General features: G+C 44.2%; 1 protein-coding gene across 5 annotated transcripts in view; it reads right to left on the reverse strand.

The window, feature by feature from the left end:
* Positions 1-546: 546 nt before the first annotated feature.
* The window catches only part of LOC121606840 (transducin-like enhancer protein 3-B), a 31,199-nt gene continuing 10,427 nt past the window's right edge, over positions 547-21,318 (reverse strand). Inside the window, exons 6-21 of one of the 5 annotated variants that reach the window (XM_041937448.1) lie at positions 21,048-21,110; positions 20,269-20,343; positions 14,416-14,620; positions 13,419-13,435; positions 10,460-10,582; positions 9,617-9,667; positions 9,008-9,163; positions 7,921-8,056; positions 7,300-7,472; positions 6,630-6,706; positions 6,289-6,538; positions 5,196-5,443; positions 4,855-5,002; positions 4,591-4,741; positions 2,968-3,044; positions 547-1,979 (exon numbers count right to left, since the gene is read on the reverse strand). In XM_041937448.1, coding sequence (XP_041793382.1) covers positions 1,872-1,979; positions 2,968-3,044; positions 4,591-4,741; positions 4,855-5,002; positions 5,196-5,443; positions 6,289-6,538; positions 6,630-6,706; positions 7,300-7,472; positions 7,921-8,056; positions 9,008-9,163; positions 9,617-9,667; positions 10,460-10,582; positions 13,419-13,435; positions 14,416-14,620; positions 20,269-20,343; positions 21,048-21,110 — 2,058 coding nt within the window. In that variant the 3' untranslated portion in view covers positions 547-1,871. Of the gene's footprint in view, positions 1,980-2,967; positions 3,045-4,590; positions 4,742-4,854; positions 5,003-5,195; positions 5,444-6,288; positions 6,539-6,629; positions 6,707-7,299; positions 7,473-7,920; positions 8,057-9,007; positions 9,164-9,616; positions 9,668-10,459; positions 10,583-13,418; positions 13,478-14,415; positions 14,621-20,238; positions 20,344-21,047; positions 21,111-21,318 lie in introns of all 5 variants that reach the window. The other 4 variants (XM_041937430.1, XM_041937423.1, XM_041937439.1 and 1 more) reach the window with 4 other exon arrangements.

Raw genomic sequence — 21,318 nt, forward strand, 5'->3', positions numbered from 1 at the left:
GGCTATGGCCAGGATTTTATACAGGTAGCCGTCATGAGTCTTTGTTGCAAGTCTTCACTAACCTCAGAAAAATTAGACATTTTCTAAACACCTGGAACTTTAATTTCTTATTTTATTATGTGAACATGACGCTCAAAATGCTCTAAAAGCCATTGTGGATTTATTATTAATGTTGGGTTAGGGGGCAGACTATTTCTTGGCCAGGAGCAGTCCTGTTGTTGCCATGATGTTGCCAGGCAACAGAGTCAGGCTAGCTGTTTCTAGTCTTTATGCTAAGATTACCATCTATTGAGTGTAGCTTCATATTCAATGTACCGACATGAGTGTTTCTGAAAATGTCTATTCCTTAAATTGTTTGACAAAAAAAATCCTGTCAAGTTTCGAAAACCACCAATACCTGCTATCAGTGTGGTAGCTTCGATCCTGATCCATGTCAAAGACTGATGCTTTACACAACCAAAGGCCTTCAGACGCCCATGAAGCACATCAGAAGTGCATTAGCAGATAAAACATCATCAGAGGGTCAATCACAAGGAAATGGGCCATTCTACAAAAACGGTTTTATTGATTTATTAACAACTGTACATTTCTTTTCAGTGCTGACAGCATTTGCTACATACTTTGGTGTGATTCAGAGGGACTGACGCATTTTGCCCCTTTTATTTTCTTGTACTTGAGCACAGTGTACAAACCAGAATTACTCACTGTTGTCTTCACGTCAACATGGGAGACATTTGATTTAATAATTTGTGTTTGTCTGTTCCATTCCCTCCTTTTCGCATGAGCAGTTACACGTCTCTGCCTCTCCCCATCATGGCCGACCAAACATGTTCCAGGAATATTGATAAGATACAAGGGGGCAGAAGGATTCCAATAGCGCAGATTGGACTGTTTGAGTTTAGTCTGTAGCCAAGAAATCAATTGTGCAATTCAACATCCATATTACGTCAAGTTAGCAAAAAGCACATTGTCACTCAGTTTGTGCCTGCTGCAGTGCTTCTGCTGCCAACTGAGGTCCAAAGGTTAGGCTAAACATTAAACGTTCCCTATCTCCCGTAATCTAACAAGGTAAAACAAACAAACAGGGAAAAAGATAGCACAGAGATGTACACTTTAAAAAGGTCTTTATATATATATATATATGTGTATATATATATGAATTAAGTTTACATCCATCTCTTTTCCTGAATCATAGCATCCTGCTCGGTCCCAAACTGGTCCAAACCAGCAGAGGCTCTGCCCGAGTCAGAGGACTCCACGTTTTCATCGTTCGGTAAGAGCACTGTGACAAAAGGCCATTTTAAAACTCACAAGTTTCACGCTCCTCTGTTTGATTTCTGAAAAAGTCAGCCTGGAGAATGTGCTTTAAGAAAATCAAAAAGTTAAAAAGTTCTACCCTATGTTCTGCTCCCCCACTCATATCATGGCATAGGACAGAGTGGGCCAAAAAAATCATCACAATACACCCAGGACATGAAAATATATATATTCTTATAATATATATATAAAATGTCTTTTATTTAATTCGATATGTACACTTTTCACAAGACGTCTGGGGAACGAGGTTCTCAGAAATGAAGCGCCGCTCCATCGGGTTACACCCAAATTTTCTCAAGGAAAACAGGAAAAAAAAAAAAGTGTAACCCAAAAATAAACCCTCCAAAAAAAAAAAAAAAGGATAAAAAAAAGACAGGTTGACTTCTTCTTTCCAGCACAAGCATCCTCAGGCCAACATCTCCATCGATTTCTGCCAGAGAAGTTTTCCAGATCTGTAGTTCGTCTCAGTCTGCTGTAATCCACAGATGGATGGTCGGGGGGGAAAGCACAAGTCATCTCAATAGAAGTGCTGAAGCAGAGCGGGAGCCTCCTTCCTAGTAGATGACCTCGTAGACGGTGGCCTTCTTGTCACCGGATCCTGTCACGATGTATTTGTCGTCTGCTGAGATGTCACAGCTCAGGACGGAGGACGACTCCTTCGACTGTGGAAGTGAAACACGAGAGAAGTCACCATTAATGTGTTACCATTATTTGTGAAGATAGGGGAGTACAACTTTTTGTTTCTTGATCAGGGCATTAAGTCGGTCTTATGTTTAACAGTTAACCTCATGAACAGAGGTGGAACGGTGTATTTGTCCATAGCTATTCAGTATAATTACTGTTCAGTTAACTTGAATTCTGGGTAATTTGCTCTGTGATGATGGAACAGTTGTTGCCTGTTAAATAGACCATGCTAGTCAGATTAGCTCATAGAGCAAACGCCATAGCTGGAAGCATTACAGTACCACCGTAGCTTACTTAGTCTTGACTGAGTATAGTGTTCAGAAAAATGTGTATGTTAAATAATCCTAAACCACGCTGCAGTCAAAAAGTCAGATGATCCTTTAACCGTCATACAAAACAGACAAAAAGCATCAAACTTGTGAGGCTGGAGCATGTTTGACTTTTTTCACTATTACTTAAAAAATAATTGCCAATTACTTTTGTCGATGATTAATCAAATATGCAAGTAGAAGGACTGAACTCAAACAGCTGATGAACATGTTTTTAGTTTGAACAAGATTTACCATTTACCACCATTATTAGCATGATTGGTAACACAGCCTTAATATAATATGAACACGAACTAAATACCTTTATTAGTTTCTCAGAGCTTTACGCTGCATCTTACAATCTCCTTCCCTCCCACGTACGACTTATCAGGATCCACAATTAGTTCCCGTGATTACATCTGACAAACATGTAGCTGAAGATGACTGGGATGTAGATTTGTCACTATAATTGTGACAGCATTGTGTTGTAAGTGGCTGAAGAATAAAGGCAACTGTGCTTCTATTTTGTACGCCAAAAAAAAGATGCACAGTAGAAACGACACTTCTTTGTGAAATCGCCTCGAGACCACTGAGGTTACGCAAACTGTAATGTTCCCCGAATACCTGTTAGTTGAATAGTGTGTCTGAATCTCGTTACCTGGAATATGCTGGCACCATAAGGAGTCCTCCATGCGTTCAGCAGATTGTCCTTCCCTGTGCTCACAAACCATTTACCTGCAAACACAGAGCAGACGTGCTGAGAATATCATCTGAAGGTATGTGTGCTGACATACACACACAGTCGTGTTTGTCACCACTGTCTCCTCTAGACTCTGATTTACAGTAAACCTCCAACCCACAGCTAACATGTGACTCTGTAATACCTTATCAGTGGCCCTAAAAACCGCAGTGAGGAAAAGACCATTACATTAACAATCATAAAATGCACATAATGAAGGAGACTCACACTATTTCCACCCTGATTATTATTTAAATCACCCTCTGATTAATTACCCAACTGACTAGTTGGCTAATGATTTAATTAGTGACAGCAAAAGCGCTGAAGCAGAGAGCGTCATCTGAATTAACCAGTTCTGTGGTGGCAGTGATTTGAAACGGTGCTGTGGGGGGCTCTTGTGAGGGGAAATGAATAGTGACAGTTCTGGCAAAAAGAAAAGTGAGTCGATAGTAAAACCTCATTTATCTGAGCCTTAAACTTGAAACCAGCTGGTCTGCCCAACAGGCAGAATGATCCAAACTGAAAAAGCAATGACAAATTTCTCTAATGAGCTCATTTGTAAAATAACGGCTTCCTTGTTAATACAGCTACAAGCCTTTGCTGTGTGCAGTTTAAACTGTAGAGATATCCGACATCTCAACACAATGCAGTGCTCAAAACAAATTCTCAGGAATAAACAGCACCCACTGGGAATTCAGATTAAAAAATGCACTAGAGCAAAAAGAAACCGCTTTTTATTTTTAATCACGCCATCACCCTTCAAGCGACTGAATAACAGTCACTGGATGTTTGAATTACTGCAGCATCTACAGAAACCGTCCCACCAGTAACCGACTAGCTATACGTCCATCTGATACTGATGCTGCGACTGGTGCTCGTCTAGACTGCAAGGATGTGGTTTCTAGCTGAGTGCCCATCGAGACGATCCTGAGGTGATTGTAGTAAAATGATTTCAGCAAGACAAAAGTGAATAAACCTGAGAAATCCATGTTCAGCACTGACCAAGTCTCGGGGAGGGCGACAAAAACAATAATCAACACAACAACTCCGAACCCACTACACACTTACACCACACACCATGGACACATGCACTTTATCACACACACATCCATATGCTGGACTCCATCACACACACATCTAAATGCTGGACTCCATCACACACACACGTCTATTTGCTGGACTATTGCACACTGTTTTGCACAACTGTGCCTATATTTAACTGCTTGAATGTTTATCTTGTATAGCCTAGTTCTTTATTTTTATTTCACTATTTTTTTTCTTATATTGTTATTTTGTATTGTATTTTTACCTCTTTCTAGTAAAGAAAACTTTTCAAGTAAGTTGATCTCTACTTGTAAGTTGTTCATTACTTGAAAGTAGTTCTTGTTCTTATTTTGCATGCTCTTGTGTGTCCACCTTTTGAGCTGCTGGAACTGCAAATTTCTCTTTGGAGATGAATCTATCTATCTATTATTCATTTAACTAATAACTAGAATTCTGTTTGTGTGCACACATTAAGGAGACTCTTTGCTTGTTTCTTACCACAGTAGGCGAACTTGAGTGAGAGGACGCAGCTTTCATGCAGGTGCAGCTGGTACTTGTCGGGCTTAGTGTGGTGAAGCACCTCCACGTTGCTGCTCTCCATGCCCACAGCCAGCCATTCTCCAGTGGGACAGTAGCCCAGCGAGAAGATCTGCAACACGGATACAACACAGGTCAGTGTTTCAGCACTTCAAATAAAGCCTGTTTTAGCATCGAGCATCAGCTGAAGACACTCTGGAACGAGTGTGAGAGGTTTCTCCCTGCCTGTGAGGTAAAGTCGTGTTGCTGGAGCTGACGTCCCTCCCTCAGATCCCAGGAGCGGACGGTGTTGTCGAGCCCCCCGGTCCACAGTTTGGTTCCATCGTGGGAGATGTCGATACAGCTGGCTCCATCTGTGTGGCCCTGGAACTGCCTGGAACAGCACAAGACACCCAAACATGAAGTCAGGAACAGAGCAGAAGGCCTTCCCAACTCAAACAACAAGGGTTTCTTACAATTTGTGAGCTGTGTATTAAAGAACGCCCGAGGCACAGATTCCAACCGAGTGAATTCTTAAAATTTGCCATATTGGTAAAAAAATACATCCCTCGAGCCAAAGCACTGACCTAACGAGCGTCTGGTTATGGAGGTCCCACACGGCGATGTTTCCATCTGAGCAGCAGGAGAAGCAGACCTTGGCGTCAGGACTTATGGCCAGCGCGTAGCAGGCTGGAGCAGAGGAAGTGAGCTCGGCCTTTATGCGGGGCGTCTGTGAGGCCAGGTCCCAGATGGTCAGCGTGCTGGCCTCGCCGCCCACTATCAGGGTGCGGCCGTCAGGCAACAGCTTGCAGGAGCGGATGTAATTGTCCCTGTTCTGGAACAGAAAACAAACAGGTATCGTCACGATCTTGTCTGGAGGTAATTTATCTGTAAATTTGTCAACGTGTGAAATTTGAGGTTAAATAGAGACTTGGTTACAATCCTGTGAAGCAAAAAGAGATCGGCAGCATACATCAGAGGACCCACATCAACACCTCCTCTACTTAAACTCAGGGGGGAGCTGAGTGAAGTTTTTAGGCTGCCGCTGACTCTTGTTTCATGTTTTGGTGAAGATGTGGATGTCAGCTTTAACAAGAGATGCAGGGAGAGAGCGATGCTGCAGCTGTTGGCCAGGCTCCAAGAGAGCAGGAAGACAGAGATCAATAAGACTGTGGAAGCTCTTGGTCGAATTAAAACAGCACCCTGATGGCTTTATAAGACCCAACTGCACTCTGGACGCACCTTAAGGGTGTTGGAGACCATATGAGTTGAACGGCATGAAGTCACAGTATCAAAATGAGAAATGGGAGGCAGTTGGGAGGAAGTAATGAGCTGGGTAATGGCAGACAGGGTTGGCCAATCAGAACATCATTACTCAGCAGGCTGGGTTTTTTTCCTCACCCAGGATTATTTCAGCACAGCAGTGAGACACTTTGCTGAATTATTCACATGTCTGTCAGTTGGAATCTGGGGGAAAGCTACAGCGGGATGTGGAGTCAGGCTACATTTGATGCTCAAGAAAATCTTAATGAAGGAGACCGATTGCAGAGAACGCAACATGAGTACATTATGTCCCTGCTCTGGCAGGACGCCTTGTTACCACTTTGAAACATCCGCACTAATAACACAGATCTGAAACTCTTCTGCCATGACTCGCAACAAAACAATACGACTAGTTACCAGGCAGTCGAGCTGGGACACTGGGCTCTTGCTGCCTGGTTGGCTGATGTCCCAGATCTTGACACAACCCTTGCCGCCGGTGTAGACGTGGCGTGTGGGGTTGCTGATGGTGACGGCGCACACCACCTCCCCGTGGCTCAGCGTGTTGATCTGGCGGGCGTGGCGCGGGATGCCCGGGCCTATCAGTGCGTCTGGAGGGAAGGGAACGGGCTGCATCTGACCGTCTGCGCTCACATGAAAAGAATAAGCTCTGCAGACGACAGAGGAAAGGAAAGATGGTCAGTTTGAGCTGAGACGTATGTGCTATCCGTCGATAAGAAATAGCGAAATCCAAAACTCACGGTTTTCCTCCAGAAATGGACGTGAGGCTGGCTGGCAGGCCTGGAGCTCTCATGTGAGGATGAGGGTCAAACCCCGCCTGCGTGAGCAAGAAGAGCAAAGAGTTAAGAGACAACCCTGCAAAGATAAATTAAACTAAGCTAATATTCAAATTGAAAACTACGCTTCACTTTATCTGCTAACGCCCAGAGGAACTCTTGTACCATCGTTTCCAGGCAAATCCCTTGAAAGGCGCAGATTCAGCTTCATTGCATACAGAGAAGCTTTACACAAGGCTACAACATCCCACTTGCTAATGCTAATGAAAGCCTGGGAGATTTTCAAACACGGAGATGCAGTTTGGGGGTGAGCCTTTTTTAAAAGCCTTTAGAATGCTAACTAGCTAACATCAAAGTAAAAGGAGCCATGCTGTCTTTGTACTTTCTCATTATGTACACACAACAAGCTGCAGCCAGCCAAGCAGAAATACTCACAATGAGTTATGGAAATACAGGATGAATGCTTAAGTTTCTCAAAGTCGTTTTACAACCGAGGAGGATAATTCATACAGAAGCTGGTGGAGGGCTTGTTGTGTCAAACTGATAGAGGTGGAATATATGAATGAGTATATGTGAAGAAGAGGAGCGGCAGTCACGTGATTCATAAACTCTATATAGAAGCGGGAATAATTACAATTGGTGAGCGTCCGTATGCGGCGGCAGCTGCGGCACTCATCTGTGGGGAGATGAGACCCGGATAGACGCCGGGGCTGGTCAGGGATCCGTTCATCTCATGATGACCCATCATAGCAAATGGGCTGGCATAGGAACCCGCAATGGACAGAGGTGTACGCAGGGCCGGAGCGGCTAGAGAAGAGACAGGACTATTTTAGTTGATCTGTAGAAGCTCTGCAGGAGAAATGATAATTAACATCTGTAAACACTAAACTAAGGTTTGGAACTATGAATGAAGGGCTGTGACTAATGATGGTTTCCATCATTATTCAATTCCATGTCAAGTGCATCTGCTGAGGAAGACCATGTGGTGAGATTGTTTTGTCTGTTTCCAAGATCAACAATAAACTTTAATCTTAACATTACTTCCTTGATGAAAATAAAGCCCAAACTGATGTGTTTAAAATTGTTTGTTTTATCAGCCCTCCAGAACCTAAGATCCTTTTCTACGTAAATTTTCACATTTACGTAGAAGAGGACATTTATGCGTCTTCAGACAAGCATAATTTCACTTTAAGAAAATCTAATTAATGAAATGTTTCCGTTCTAAATGAGAGTGACGGTGAAGCCGTTCAGGTACCTAACGCCTCCATGCCGGTTGGCTTGCCCATGGTGAGAGGCCGCAGTCCTGGAGTGGTGCTGGTTCCTGGTGTCGGGGCCTCATTTCTTGGTGTAGGTGTGTTGGACTTCAGGCTCGGTGTGGACGACTTGTCATTCTAAAACAGAGATACTCTTCAACCTCTGGGTGCAACCTTGTTTTATATCCTCTTACTGAAAGTTGTACGTTCACTTACTCTCAACCACACATGCACGGAAATGAAACTGCGTCCACACCAGAGTACAAAAAGAGAAAAAATCTCCCAGTGAGTCAAAAATACCCCCACTGGCAGGGAAATCCAGAGTGACAATCTAAGTGGATGGCTCAAGGTAATCCAATCTAACACTGACACTTCATTACAGCCATAGTGTGCGAGTGTGTGTGTGGTGGGGGTAGAGGCATAAACCGTTGCTTAGGAGTCAAGCTTGTTAAGAGTGGCTAGACAAGCAAGATGGTGGCCCAAACACTTCTCTCATAATTAATCCATCTTTCTTCTTCTGCAAGTCGAGTTCGAGGAGTGGGGGGTTTAGCCTGGTGACACACACTAATGAGGGATGGAGAGAAACTGGGTGTCATGGGAGGTGGAGGGTAGTGATGTGGGCTATAAATCTATCCTAATCCTCAGCGAAATGGTTTATGTAAAACCGATGCACGAGGATTGTTTTAGCCTGGTTAGCGAGAGCTTCTGCATTGGGGGAAATTGGGGACGGAGGGGGGAGGGGAAGATGAGACGAAGCAAGAAAAGAGGAAGACAGCAGTTCCCTCGCTGCTGCATCTCTGGGATATTTACAGCCTCGGGCCGAGGAAGAAATGACCATTTATTGGGTAAGCCATAAAGGAGATTGAGAGGAGTGAGCCGCAGGGTTTGATTTCCTAAGAGTGCATCCACCCGCTGCCCCTTCAAGCCCCTCACAGCCGCCAACTGCTAAGCCTCCTGCGCATTAGTCCTTCACACAGACACCCACTTCACTTGACAAATGCCCTTTAGCCTGTCACCTCACCCTTCACCCCCCTCCACTGTAAACTCCTTATTTCATCTCAAGTCGCTCGCCGTGTCCCTCACACTCACATGGGCGTGGTCCTTCGCTTTGGAGGACGGCGTGCTGCCCGATGAGGCGACGGAGGCGGGGCTGTTGGGGGCAGCATCCTTCTTCAGGACTCGTGATTTATCCAGGCCGTTTTCTGGAGGTGAGTGAGCGGGGCTGACTCGAGGGGTGGCCGGATCCTACAGAGTTAAACGAGACAGACAGAGAGCGAGACTGAGCAAACAGACCGGAGGAAAGCCACTGGCATGTACATGTAGGTCAAACAAACTGGGGCCTCATGTGCAAACACAGATAAATATACTCGTGCGTGCTCGTACTCTCCCTCGCACACACATACACACATTTTTCATTCACCTGTCACTCCCTTTTCTCTTTGTGTTCTTTGTCTTACTTTCTGCATGAATGGCAAAAGAAATACAGCGAGTACACACACTCATGGCGCGCACGCACGCACGCACACACACACACACACACACACACACACAACCAATATTATGACAGACTTTTTGGCAACACTGTGAAAGGTGTTGAGGCTTCGACAGACAAATGACAAAAGAGAGCTGTGTTTAGTTTCTGTGCGGCGTTCAAAGTGTGGAATGTGGCCGAGCAGCTCAGTTCAAACGCCGTCTTACCTCGTTGGAGACGTCCACCACCAAGTCGTCGCTTTTGTCTCCGTCACTGTCCTGAAATGAAGGAGTGACAGGCTAAGTTTAGGGAGACCACTGCTAGAGATAAAATGACAGTATAAACCAGTGCAGTCCAATGTTTTGACTACTAAATGAAAGTGAAAGCCACACCAGATTTCTGGAATCAACCATACGATGTGTTTATTATTTGCTTAAGATACTGTATAAACATAGGAAATGAAACTGGGCAAGGCTTTATTTTACAGGTCAATTATTTCACAATAATTGCAATTTCTTGAAAGTTTCCTGGAAAGATCTGTGTAACGTGGTAGTAATAACAGAGACAGAGAGAGTTTTGAGACTGTTACTTTTGTCCGTTGTTGATATCCAGTAGAATTTCACTGAAAGAACTTACCATACCACGAACTATATGAATTCATATTAATGTGTTATGGGAAACTTAATATGTTTAATTGTACACAGCTTTTAATTGGAATTACTACATAAGAAGTGTATGAATTGAACATGGTCTGTATTTCACCTATAATTACAGCCAAATAACTTACTCCTTTCCAGGACACTTTCAATGAATGTATTTTAAAATAAAGCATTACCAAAACTGTGGTAGTTATATACTCAAATAAAGGGCAATAAAGTGGGTGCTAAGTGCTTGTCTTGCTATGATTTGGTTTGCTTATACTGAACGTCTATCCTGATGGGCAACATTTTTCGAGGCTCAAAGTTAAAATACTACCAGAAACAAGCTCAGGATCACACCAACAGCTTGAGGAGGAGAGCAAAAACCTTTAATGTGAAACACCGCAAACAATGAAACGGGCAAACACTCACATATCTGATCATGCTGTCTTTGTCGTCCACTTTGCGTTTCTTGGAGTCGAGGCTGTAATCTGAAGAGCCGCGATGCTTCTCACTCGCTGCTCGCAGGCTGTCTGATGGCGACACTGAGTTATTCTGCCAACAACAACATGCAGCCAGACCACATCAGTCTCCAGTTCCCACCAAGTGTACTATACCCGACTGTTAGCATCCTCAAAAACTGACAATAACCATCTCACATACAGAACATTACTGGTAGTTGCATTGTGTAGAACTGCAGCTTCAGCATTCATGTGTTAAGCTTAGCCAATATTTTAAATGTCATATTAACCCTTCCTGAAAATGACATGGTCTAACGAATTGTGTGGCTCTTGCAAATAAAGAAACTTCTCCCTTAGCTTGAGGTGCAAGATGTCAGTGACCCAAAAAAAAGGAAAAAAAAAGAAAAAGAGTAAGTCCTTGTCTGCCAGTATATGTCCTGTGAATATTTCAGGGCTTAAATGCAGCAAGTGACAAACCCTCAGAAACCAGAAAAGCCAGACTGCTACCAAATGGTGCATTTAAGTCCAGGCATGGCCCTGGAGCCTTTTCATTTGTCAGAGCTGTGACAATATTGACTGTAAAGCTAAACGTACAATGCTCCTGGACTGATCGGGGATAGAAGGTGCAGAGGAGGATTCTGGGACAGCTTAGCCCTGCTACCGCTGCCAAGGCAGCGGAGCAAGGAGGAAGAAAGACGAGGCAGCTGAGCAAACCCACAGATACACAAAACGCCTCTGGAAGACAAAAGCATTAACTCGCAAGCTAGGTGATGCGTGTGGCAGAGTAGAGGTGGAGGTGAAACGCGAGGTGGGAGCAGAGTGCCGCATGGAATATTTGGTGTGTGTACACACACACACACACACACACACACACACACACACACACACACAACCTGACATCTAATCCTCTTGTAGACCCTCACAGTGACCTGGTCAGAGACACGCTTGAAGCCACATCAACAATTCAGACCAAACACAGCTTACATTCCTGACTGCTTTTTTTTCTGTCTGTGGCATGCAAGTACATGCAAATTAAAACAAAGCAGACCAGGATCTCTAACGGTGTAACTGTAAAACCCAGGTTAATGACTCCTGCAGAGTGTGTGTGTGTGTGTGTGTGTGTGTGTGTGTGTGTGTGTGTGCGCGCACACTGTGACAGGCCAGTGACAAAACAGCAGAAAATGACAGAGGAGTTCATGAAAATCAACCAGAATAAAAAAGAGGAAGGAAGGAAAGAAAGAGGCCACTGAGGGAACCTGGACAAGAGTGCAATGTGAAGACACAAAGAGGGTGTTGCCAGCAGAGAAAAGAGCCATGAAAGAGGCAGAGTGAGAAAATGAGGAAAAAAAAAAAAGAGGAAGAAAGACAAGAGAGCAAAACAGGAAAGGAACTTGGCAAGCAATGAGAGCGTAGCAGTGTGGCAATGAGTTCTCCCCACTAGTGGGAATGCCCGGACAGGCTGGCACTCTCTCAGAAGCTGCAAACGGGGTTTTTGTAGTCTGGGCACTGGTGTGGTGGGGTAGCGCTGCCAAACGGGCCGAGAGGCAAGGAGGGAGGGAGGGAGGGGGAGGAATGGTGAAGGCGAGCGAAGCCTGAGGCCAGCCCACACTGTCAGGCAGCTCAACAAATCCCTGCCTTCATCAGAAACAGAAAGATATGGTGAAAGAGGGAGAAGGAAGATGTCTGACTACTTGGCTGCGAACGACTGGAAGAGAAATAAGAGCGGCAGTGAAAGGCAACAGCCTGAAAACTGAGTGAAAGGACGACATTAGAAAAAGACCTGAGCTGAGGAGAGTGGCGATAAAAAAAACACTGCTGTCAGACAGTTAATGACGCACACACACACACACATACACACACCAACAGCCAGCCCAGCAGCGTTCTGCCATCCTCCTTCTCAGGTCAAAATATGGAAATTTGTTCAGCTACTGTTGTGGAAAACAAATCCACCAAGAGTTTTAGTCTGGCTTGGTGTGAAGATGCTGTCTGACAGACCAAAACCTCTTGCAGCATTACAGCCTGTGTGTCTCTGAGCCTGTGACCTTTAAAGGATTGCTTAGACTCAATAACCCTGCACTTGCCTCCAACTCTGGTATCAGATGACCTGAGACAACAGGACAGGAAGGCTGCAGGTGTGTGTGTGTGTGTGTGTGTGTGTGTGTGTGTGTGTGTGAGGAGGAGGAGAGGAGGAGGAGAGGAGGAGGGTGGTGGGGAGATCAGGTAAGGTTGTATTGGCAGCCGCTCGTCACCATAAGAGATGGGGGAAGAGTTTGGGTTCCCTTCAGACATGAGTGGGCTCATTCAGGATGGCCAGTCAATGGGAACTCAATCTGGCCGGGCAGATCCAACAGAGCGTTACGCTCCAGCTAACTGAGAGCTTTAAGCTGGTCCAATAAACAAGGACTTTAACATGAGAAGGAAAACAGAGAGAGATACACAGTGGGAGATAGAGCGGCAGAGAAGAAGCAACGGAGAGGAGTAAATGAGATAAGAAGACGGAGCAGAAAATAAAGGTAGAGGCAAAAGAAAAGGAGAAAGGTAGATAAAAGGAGATGAAGGGAGTCAGGTATTGGACACATGCAACAGTGAATCCTTTAAAGTGGTGAGAGAAGACGAGAAGGAGAGTCAAAGTCGCTTTTAATTGCGCTGAAATTAAAGGAGGTAGCTGACTACTAATCCTCGCCCAGTGATTGGAGTCATTTTCCACCTGGATTAGATGGCACTGGCTTATTTGGCCAGACTTCATTATTTGATTTCAGCCCCCCCCCCCAGAGTACAAAACCGTGGGTGTTCTTACACAGAGAGCATGAATTTCTATTGAACAGTGGATTTAAGTCTATGTAAAGTACACCTAATCACCAAACACAGTGAGCCAGAGACCGGCAGAGTCAGGACACACAGACAGGAGACGGGGGGGGGGGTCAACGTACCGTGCTCGACTCGCGTTCTTTCAGAGGAATGGCCAGAGGCGAGTGAAAAGATGAGGGGCCAGGAGGGACAAAAGCAAAACACAAATTAGTATGGGTGTCACCACAACATCACGCCAATCAGATAACAGTAATAACACTGTTATTAATCTCAAAGAGACGCTCACATATGCACTTCCACCTTTTACAGAGGGTTTATAAGATACATGTCATTACTGATTTGAGTCTTATAATCAGTTAAAATCCATTATTGAGGACAACTTGGGCTTTAGGCTGTGAGATCTCTGGCTGGTGTTTATCCTCCTCCAGCAGGACACTTGCTGAGTCTTTTTCAGATCTTTAGTTCATCAGGTAGACTCTCCATTGGACTGTTTGACCTCTGACCTTCTTGAGGGCCGGGGGGAATCTGGACCAAATCCATTTAACTTACAAACCGCAGATTTGGTGACGTGATATGCTCATGAGCCTAAAGTAATGAGTGTCTCAATGCAGAGCTGCAGAATTGATGGTTCTACCATTATTGATCAGCCAGAGATGATTTTAACATGACAACCCAAAAGCTGATCATATTATTGGCCCATAACTGATTAGCATTAGCAAACTAGCAAATTATTTATAAGCAAATCATAAAGCTATAAGCTACCATGTATACCCCCTTCTACAGGGTGACTTATTAGAAAGTGGTGCCCTAATTCACAATAACAACTGTTCAGAAGGTCATCTATTTTTTTTTTTTTTACATTACTACCCACACATTTTTTTGCCTGTTCTTCAAACATGTTTATCCTCTACAAACTCTTTCTTTCCTGTTTTCTAATGTGAATATAAATGACACTTTAAATTCTGTACTTAAACACATTTATTTAATAGCATACAGTGACTTGTGTCCACGATAGATGCATCTGGCTGGTGAAGCCGGCTCTCGGCAGGTACAGTCAGCCGTCAGTGCTGAAACGCTGCAGGCCGTGTATGTGTGTGTGTGGCAGGCTGTGCTCCTCACCTCTGTGCTCCAGGTCGTGGTGGTTCTTCTCATCCTTCACTGGCAGGTGGGCCTGGCTGCCAAGAGCACCCAGAGCCAGCAGGCCGGAGCCAGCGCCTGTCACAGGGGGGATGCCGGGCGGCTGCAGACCCGAAGGGTGCGGGGGCAGCTGGACCGGGGGGCCGTGGGCCGCGTGAGAGAGGTGCTGAGCCTGGAGCTGCTGCTGCTGTAAACAAACGCGGAGAGACGGGAGACAGGACAGAGGACAAGTGGGTCGGCTGGGAAGTGAATCCATGAATGGCCGCGCTCGGCTCGTGCATCAGAGCCGGCTTTGACAACATTTAGTTCAAGGCCAAACCGTTTATGCATAATAGCAGCCTGACAGTGACTGCCAACACGCTGATCCAGCTCATTCACTGTCTGAGGGCAAAAAACAGATTCTGTTCATAGCTGTAGATGTACAGCACGAAGATCATCTGGTGCAAAGTGTTAGACAGGAAAACATTCATTTCCGTAACATTTTCTGTTGTTAACATTATTTCCCATTCTCAAGGTCTTTAACATTTGACTGTGCATCATAAAACAGACCACATATTGCATCATGAGGCAGCAACATGTCACATTTTAACAACTAAAACAGTAGATGTACCACTTTAATTACACACTGATCAACTAATCTGTTGTTAAGTAGGGCTGCAAATAACACTTCATATATTAATTAGTGGCAGAAATTAGTGAAAAATGTCCATCAATGCTCTCCACAACCCAAAGTGATGTCTTTAAATTGCTCATTTTGTTTGTTCAGCAGTCTAAAATATAAATATTTTCAAAGTTATAATGATATAACTAAACGAAAAGCAGCAAATCATCACATTTGAGAAGCTGGAACCAGAGGGTATTTGATGTTGGAACAAAACCGGCTGTTGACTGACAAATAGTTTCAACACAAAGTTGACTAAATCCAGCTCTGTGCAAAGGTTTGCACATGAATGAGCCACAGTGTTGTGCCTATGAGCAGACTGTCTTCAGGTCTATACTACAGATCTGCGACTCTTTTCACAGCTCTGCTGCACTTATAGCGGTTGCTTTACAAATTGCTTTTCGTTTCTTATTTATGGTACGGGACCTTGAGGACAAACTATGTTTGGTCAGAAACGGTGCAGAAGGTTTTTGCTCACGCCCAAACCCGCTGTGCTTCAATCATAGCTGGGACAGTTAAAAATCAATAGGTCTACACTTGAAAACCTCAAAACCTTTCAACACGCTGGAAAACCAAGCAAGCATGCCCACTCCTCCAGCAAAATGCTGTTAAGCACAGACACAGCGGAGAACACACACACACACACACACACACACCTCCCAGGAGGCCATGGACGTCTGTGTGAGAGGCTGCCAGAGAGGAGTGAGTAGATAGACAGGAGTTAAATAGCCACTCAGGCAAGAGGGAAGCAAGTGCTTTAAAACAAGGTTAAATAACACTTAGCACATCCATCAACTGCCTCTCCAAAAAAGAAAAAAAAATGTGATTGCTATTCTGCTTGCTAGATAGAACTTCAATAACCTCATCCATACATTCATTACATCAACTAGACGAGGGTATATCTAGTGGCTTACCACATTTAAAGGTTTATTTAGCAGCTGGCCATTATTCAGTCGGCTCATTATGTCGAGCTGGACCCGAAATCGCACAGTGGATGTAAGCGACTGAGGGGCGGCATTGTTAATCGATATTGTGCTGGTGTGCCGAGCAGCCTGTTTGTTGCGAAGGAGGGAAAGCGAGCGAAAAGAGAGAGAAAGGGGCAGCCGGAACAAGAAAAGGAGGGAGAGGCAGAATCAGAAAATAACAAGAGAATGAGAGGGAGAGGGATTGAGGCAGGGACGTCCCTATTGAGTGTGCCTAATGAGGAAAAGCGTGCAGGGATCATTATCAAGAAGCCTCATTAATGAGCTATGGCTGAGGAGACGAGCAAGGAGAGACGAGGGGGGGAGAAAAAGAGGGGAAAAATTCAGAAAATAAATTGCTTCCAATTCAATATTCATGGATAAAGAGCTGGCTTCCTTTCACACTTATCTTTTTTCATTATGTGTAAATGCCGCCGCAGCTCAGGCAACTTCCACAGGAAACAGGCAATTAAAGTTAACTAGGCGAAGCTGGCTCCCTGCAGAACCGTACTGTCAGGTGGAACAAGCATCAACAGCACCAGCACAAACCAGCTGGCAGACTGGCTTAATAAGTCTGGCAATGATCGCCACATTACCTCCTTATCCTGTGCTTTACAACAACTTCGGCGGCTCGTCATATTCTCTGCAGTTGTTGTGACAAAGATTCGACTGCACTAAAAAAAAAAAAAAAAGGTACGCTGACAACAGGCCTGACTGATTTCAGTGGCGGGAAGGGAGTGAGACACAGAAACGTTTTTAAGGTTAGAAATAGTGCTGTCAAATCTGTGACACCTGAGTGAGGCAGACAAAGGAGAAACACACTCACACACACTCATGCTTTGTCTCAAACAGGCATCATCTCCCTCCTCAGAGGAGCACGTTAGACTGCCAGCGAGCAGTTCAGACTGGTTCTCTCTGTTTGGTAACTTCCCTGAACACTGACCATGAAGGCTGGGTAGACGCTATGAGGCAGCTGCTGCTGCTGCTGGGTCAAAGCAGAGAGGGAGAGGAGACATTCAGCCAGAAATGAGCCAAGCAACCACGTATGACACAATGAAAACTAGTGCTAGTCGATTTATCTACAGAATACGTTCTTCATGGATCGATTAATCCTGAAAACTCAGCTCAAGGTGACCTCTTCAAATTGCTTGTTTTGTCCAATCAACAGTCAAAAACCCCATAATATTCAGTTTACTATCAAAGCAAACAAAGAAAAACATCTAGCGTTTGTATTTAAGAGGCTGGGAGCAGGGATGTTTGGGCTATTTTTTACTTAAAAATTACAATTAATTATTAAAATAACCGATTACTTGTCTGTCAAACAACAAATTGATTAATCAAATAATCATTTCTACTAACTGAAGCTTATATCTTATTAAGAAATGTATACAAGAATAAAATGTGATTGGTCCACGTACCATCACGCTGACAGAACCTCACATGATGCTGTGAAGTCAGCATGTGTCACCATGGACGCTCCTACTCTATAAAAAGGCCTACGCACTCCAAACAGATGGAAATACGACCTTCTCTGATAAATATGAACACCCAGGCGGCGTAAAAACGTTCGTTACGTGTTCCACAGATTAGCATTTGCATAAGGGTTGCTGATAAGCAGCACAGCACATGTAACCGACTCGTTAACCATTATCTGAGTACAATCTCACCCCGTGTAGAAATCATGGAAATGAGGGTGGGAGCATGGAAATGAGACGGCACCTCTGACACTTGTCAAATCAAACTCGATCATATGTCAGCTCCGGACAAAACTCAGGCAAAGCATGAGGAGACTCGTTTGCATCTCTGCTCCATCAGAACGGGTCAGTGCACAGTGCAGTCGGTGGACGGTGGACTCGTGTTTTTGTTACGTTTGATATTATGGAGACTACGTGTTTACAGAAGGCATCCTGATATTAGCGAGTACTTTATCTTTGACAGTCCTGTCCCACTCCTGACCCTTTACAGGTCTTCATATGTCCTGATGAAAGCTTGCACTATACTTTATTAAATTAGGCTTGTGAGGTTGTGTCGTTTTTTCCCCCCACATTCATAATTTTCAATTAATTGATTACTCATCATCAAATATCTGAAAATCGTGAAGAAGGCACATCCCAGTTTCTCACCGTCCACGTCGTCACGTTGCTTGATTTATTCAAGCATCAGCTAAAAGTCAAAGATATGAGAGTGAATTCTTCCCTTCGAGCAGCTGGATCTGCTGAAGTCTTTATGCTTCATAACAGATCAATGATCAATCAACTTAATCATTTCAGCCTTCTTGAGTCTTACAGCCTTGTTTTGTCCTAGAAGTCCACTATTTGCATATCAAGTGACCAAGCCGTGAGGCGGTTGAGTGTTTGGGGGCTTAAATATAATGTTCACAATATGTTGCATCACATACCAACACTCAGCACCATCGTGTGTGTGTGTGTGTGTCAGTCTATTTTCTGATCTACATGCTGTAGGAAGCCGTCAGAGCCTGATGCTCTCTGAATATCACTTTAATGACAGGACACCCCAGCAGCTCTGCTTCACTCACATTATGGGGACATGGAGATTGATCACCTGCCATGTCTGCGCCCCAGTAATTAAAGGCTGTTTTTCCTCAGTGTGTGTGAATGAGTGTGTGTGTGTGTGTGTGTGTTCTCTCTGGCCCTGCCCTCCCTTAATGAAGGCTGGGTGACTCCTGTTGTGGACAGCCTCACTGAGCTGGTGGGGGGTGGGGGGGATAGGAAGTAATTACCTTGAAAACTGGGGGTTGTGCTCCTGGCTCATTTACGTTAATAGAATTTCGATATCTGCCTCTCATTAGACTTGACCCCCTTGCACTGGGACTAGCTAACCGCTGACTAACCTCTGCTACAGAAGACTAATCAGAGGGGTCAGTCATCCATTTGGGTCCAAAGCAGCTATTAAAAAGCAGCTAGGCTTATGATAAAGCCAGCTGAAAGACCAAATCACTAAAAGTATATTTGGCCAGAGTGGATTTTGTGTGTGTGTTTGGGGTTGTGACTACAATTAAAAAGTCAAATACTCATTTTTGAAGTATAATCATTTCCTCTATTGACGTTGAGAATGATGCAGATGCTGTAAATTGAATCAAACATGAGAAAAATTACTTTTCACATAATCTAAGTTTAAAAAAACAAAGTTAAAAGCTTAAAATTGTCCTCAACCCCTAAAAACCCGATGAGAAATCCTGCAGCAGACATGATGCAGCATGTTCAGACTGGAATCGCAAGCAGTCGAGTGAGAGAAGAACATTTTCCTGACATTTTATAAACTAAAACTATTGATTAATCAAGAATTAACAGGCAGATCAATCAATGAAAATTATTATCATTTGCAGCCCAACAAAAGTAGCTAATATAGGCCATCTATATGGTGGGACTACAGGGCTAGCAGTGTGTGAATGTTGTGTTTCCTGTCAGCATTGCTTGGATGCGACTTCACTCTTTTCTCCATTACACTTCACAAATGTTCAGTATCTGCTGCGTCCACACTGCTGTAATCTCTGCTGCAATCACAGCGCTTGTCCCAACCTGACCGCTCTAATTCCTCCTGCTATTGGGTCAGAGGTAGGGGTAAGCCTGTTGGCTGGAACCTTTTATCTAATTAAAGTGCAGCCAAAGTGAAATCTGAGAAACGCCGTGATCTGATCTAAGCCTGCACTGCGTTACTGTATATCAGACGTTCTCTGACCCTGCCTGAGAGGAGAAGCTCGGGGCAGAGCTGCTGTTGGGAGCCGCATCCTGTGTGCTGACAGGTCACGGTTAACCAACAGTCAGAGAAATTATAGCAGTGAACGCCATACTGACAGCACATTGCAATCATTATTCACTCAAATAAAAATATAATGAACACTGGAGACAGGGGCAAGTCTGCACAAGAGAGGAGGACATGGCATTACTTGTTTGTCAGGAGGAAGAATATGTTTGCAGATTAATACACTAAGCTACCCTTATTCCTTTTTCACTCCTGTTTTCATCCTGAACCCATTGCCCTTTCCAAACCCATCTTTGACATGCAACACTTCGGCTGAAGCGTAAAGATGGAATAAACCCATAAGCCGAATGTCGCCCGTTTAAACAGCCTGTCTGTGTTGGGAGTGCCGGCCCCCCTCTGTGCATGCAGTTTTGCCCCTGGCCTCGGGTCAAATGAAGGAAGAAAAGGGGGTATACACACAGTGAGGGGCAGATTGGGAAGTCCACGTACCCCGATGATAGCATTCAGCTCAGTCATTGTCACCTGCTTGGCTCGCTCAACAGCCTGAGCCACCTGCTGTTGATGCTGCAGGACACAAACACAAAGATTAGACTGCTGATGGAAAAGAAATCATTACAACAGACTGAAAAAAGCACTTCTCCTGGCCTGTACGGATGGTTTTCCTACACACGGCTACAAATAGGCACTTTACATGAGGGAGAAAAACATGCTCCATAAGGTCATCAGCATAACTGTACATAAAGAGGAATCTCACAGCTGGTACAATATGATATATAACAACTAGGCATGTTTATGATCAATAAGTTTCTGATAAAGGAGTCGCTGCCACACTGTGAGAAATGATGTGAATAAATTTTCAAGTCGCTTGTATGTTTGGTCTCATCCACTTTGCTTTCCAGAGAAGCATGTAGCTTTTGCACAGCTGTCACTTCTTTTTTTTTGTATTAGGTTTGGCTATTTGTTAAATAACGACAGATAGAAAGAGAACGGGAGCAGCACTTCTTGGTGATGGCGATTGATTAAACTAATTTACCTGTTTTTATTTAATTTATGATTGAGATACATTATTTAATGGAGTTGTGCTGCTAAAACTGTCAATTCAGTAACCTTTTCATGATTAACATAATTGCTTAAAATCTTTATTCCTATCATTCACTGAATGCATGTCCCATTGACATTAGCCACCTTCACAAAACCCTACAGTTACTGAGCACAGTGAATAATATGATTCTCATTCCTAAAATGCTGCAAACTGCAGCGACACTCACCTCTTGTGACAAGAACGGCATGATCTGAGCCAGAATTGCATTGAGACGTTTGGCAATCTCAGTCTGTGGAAGAGAGAGAGAGAAAATATTAGAATGATAGTCTCTCGGTGTGCTGCACGCCAAGGGCAACACTATAATTAAGCAGTTAAACTACCAGTAAAACAAAAGGGAGTGTATTTGTGCACACACACACACAAAGACAGACAGACACACAAATGTTTGCAGCGTCCATCTGGACAGACCATGTATTTCTTAACTAAATTGTGACCGC

This window comes from Chelmon rostratus, chromosome 1 (assembly GCF_017976325.1).
Source record: "Chelmon rostratus isolate fCheRos1 chromosome 1, fCheRos1.pri, whole genome shotgun sequence".
NCBI lineage: Eukaryota > Metazoa > Chordata > Actinopteri > Chaetodontiformes > Chaetodontidae > Chelmon > Chelmon rostratus.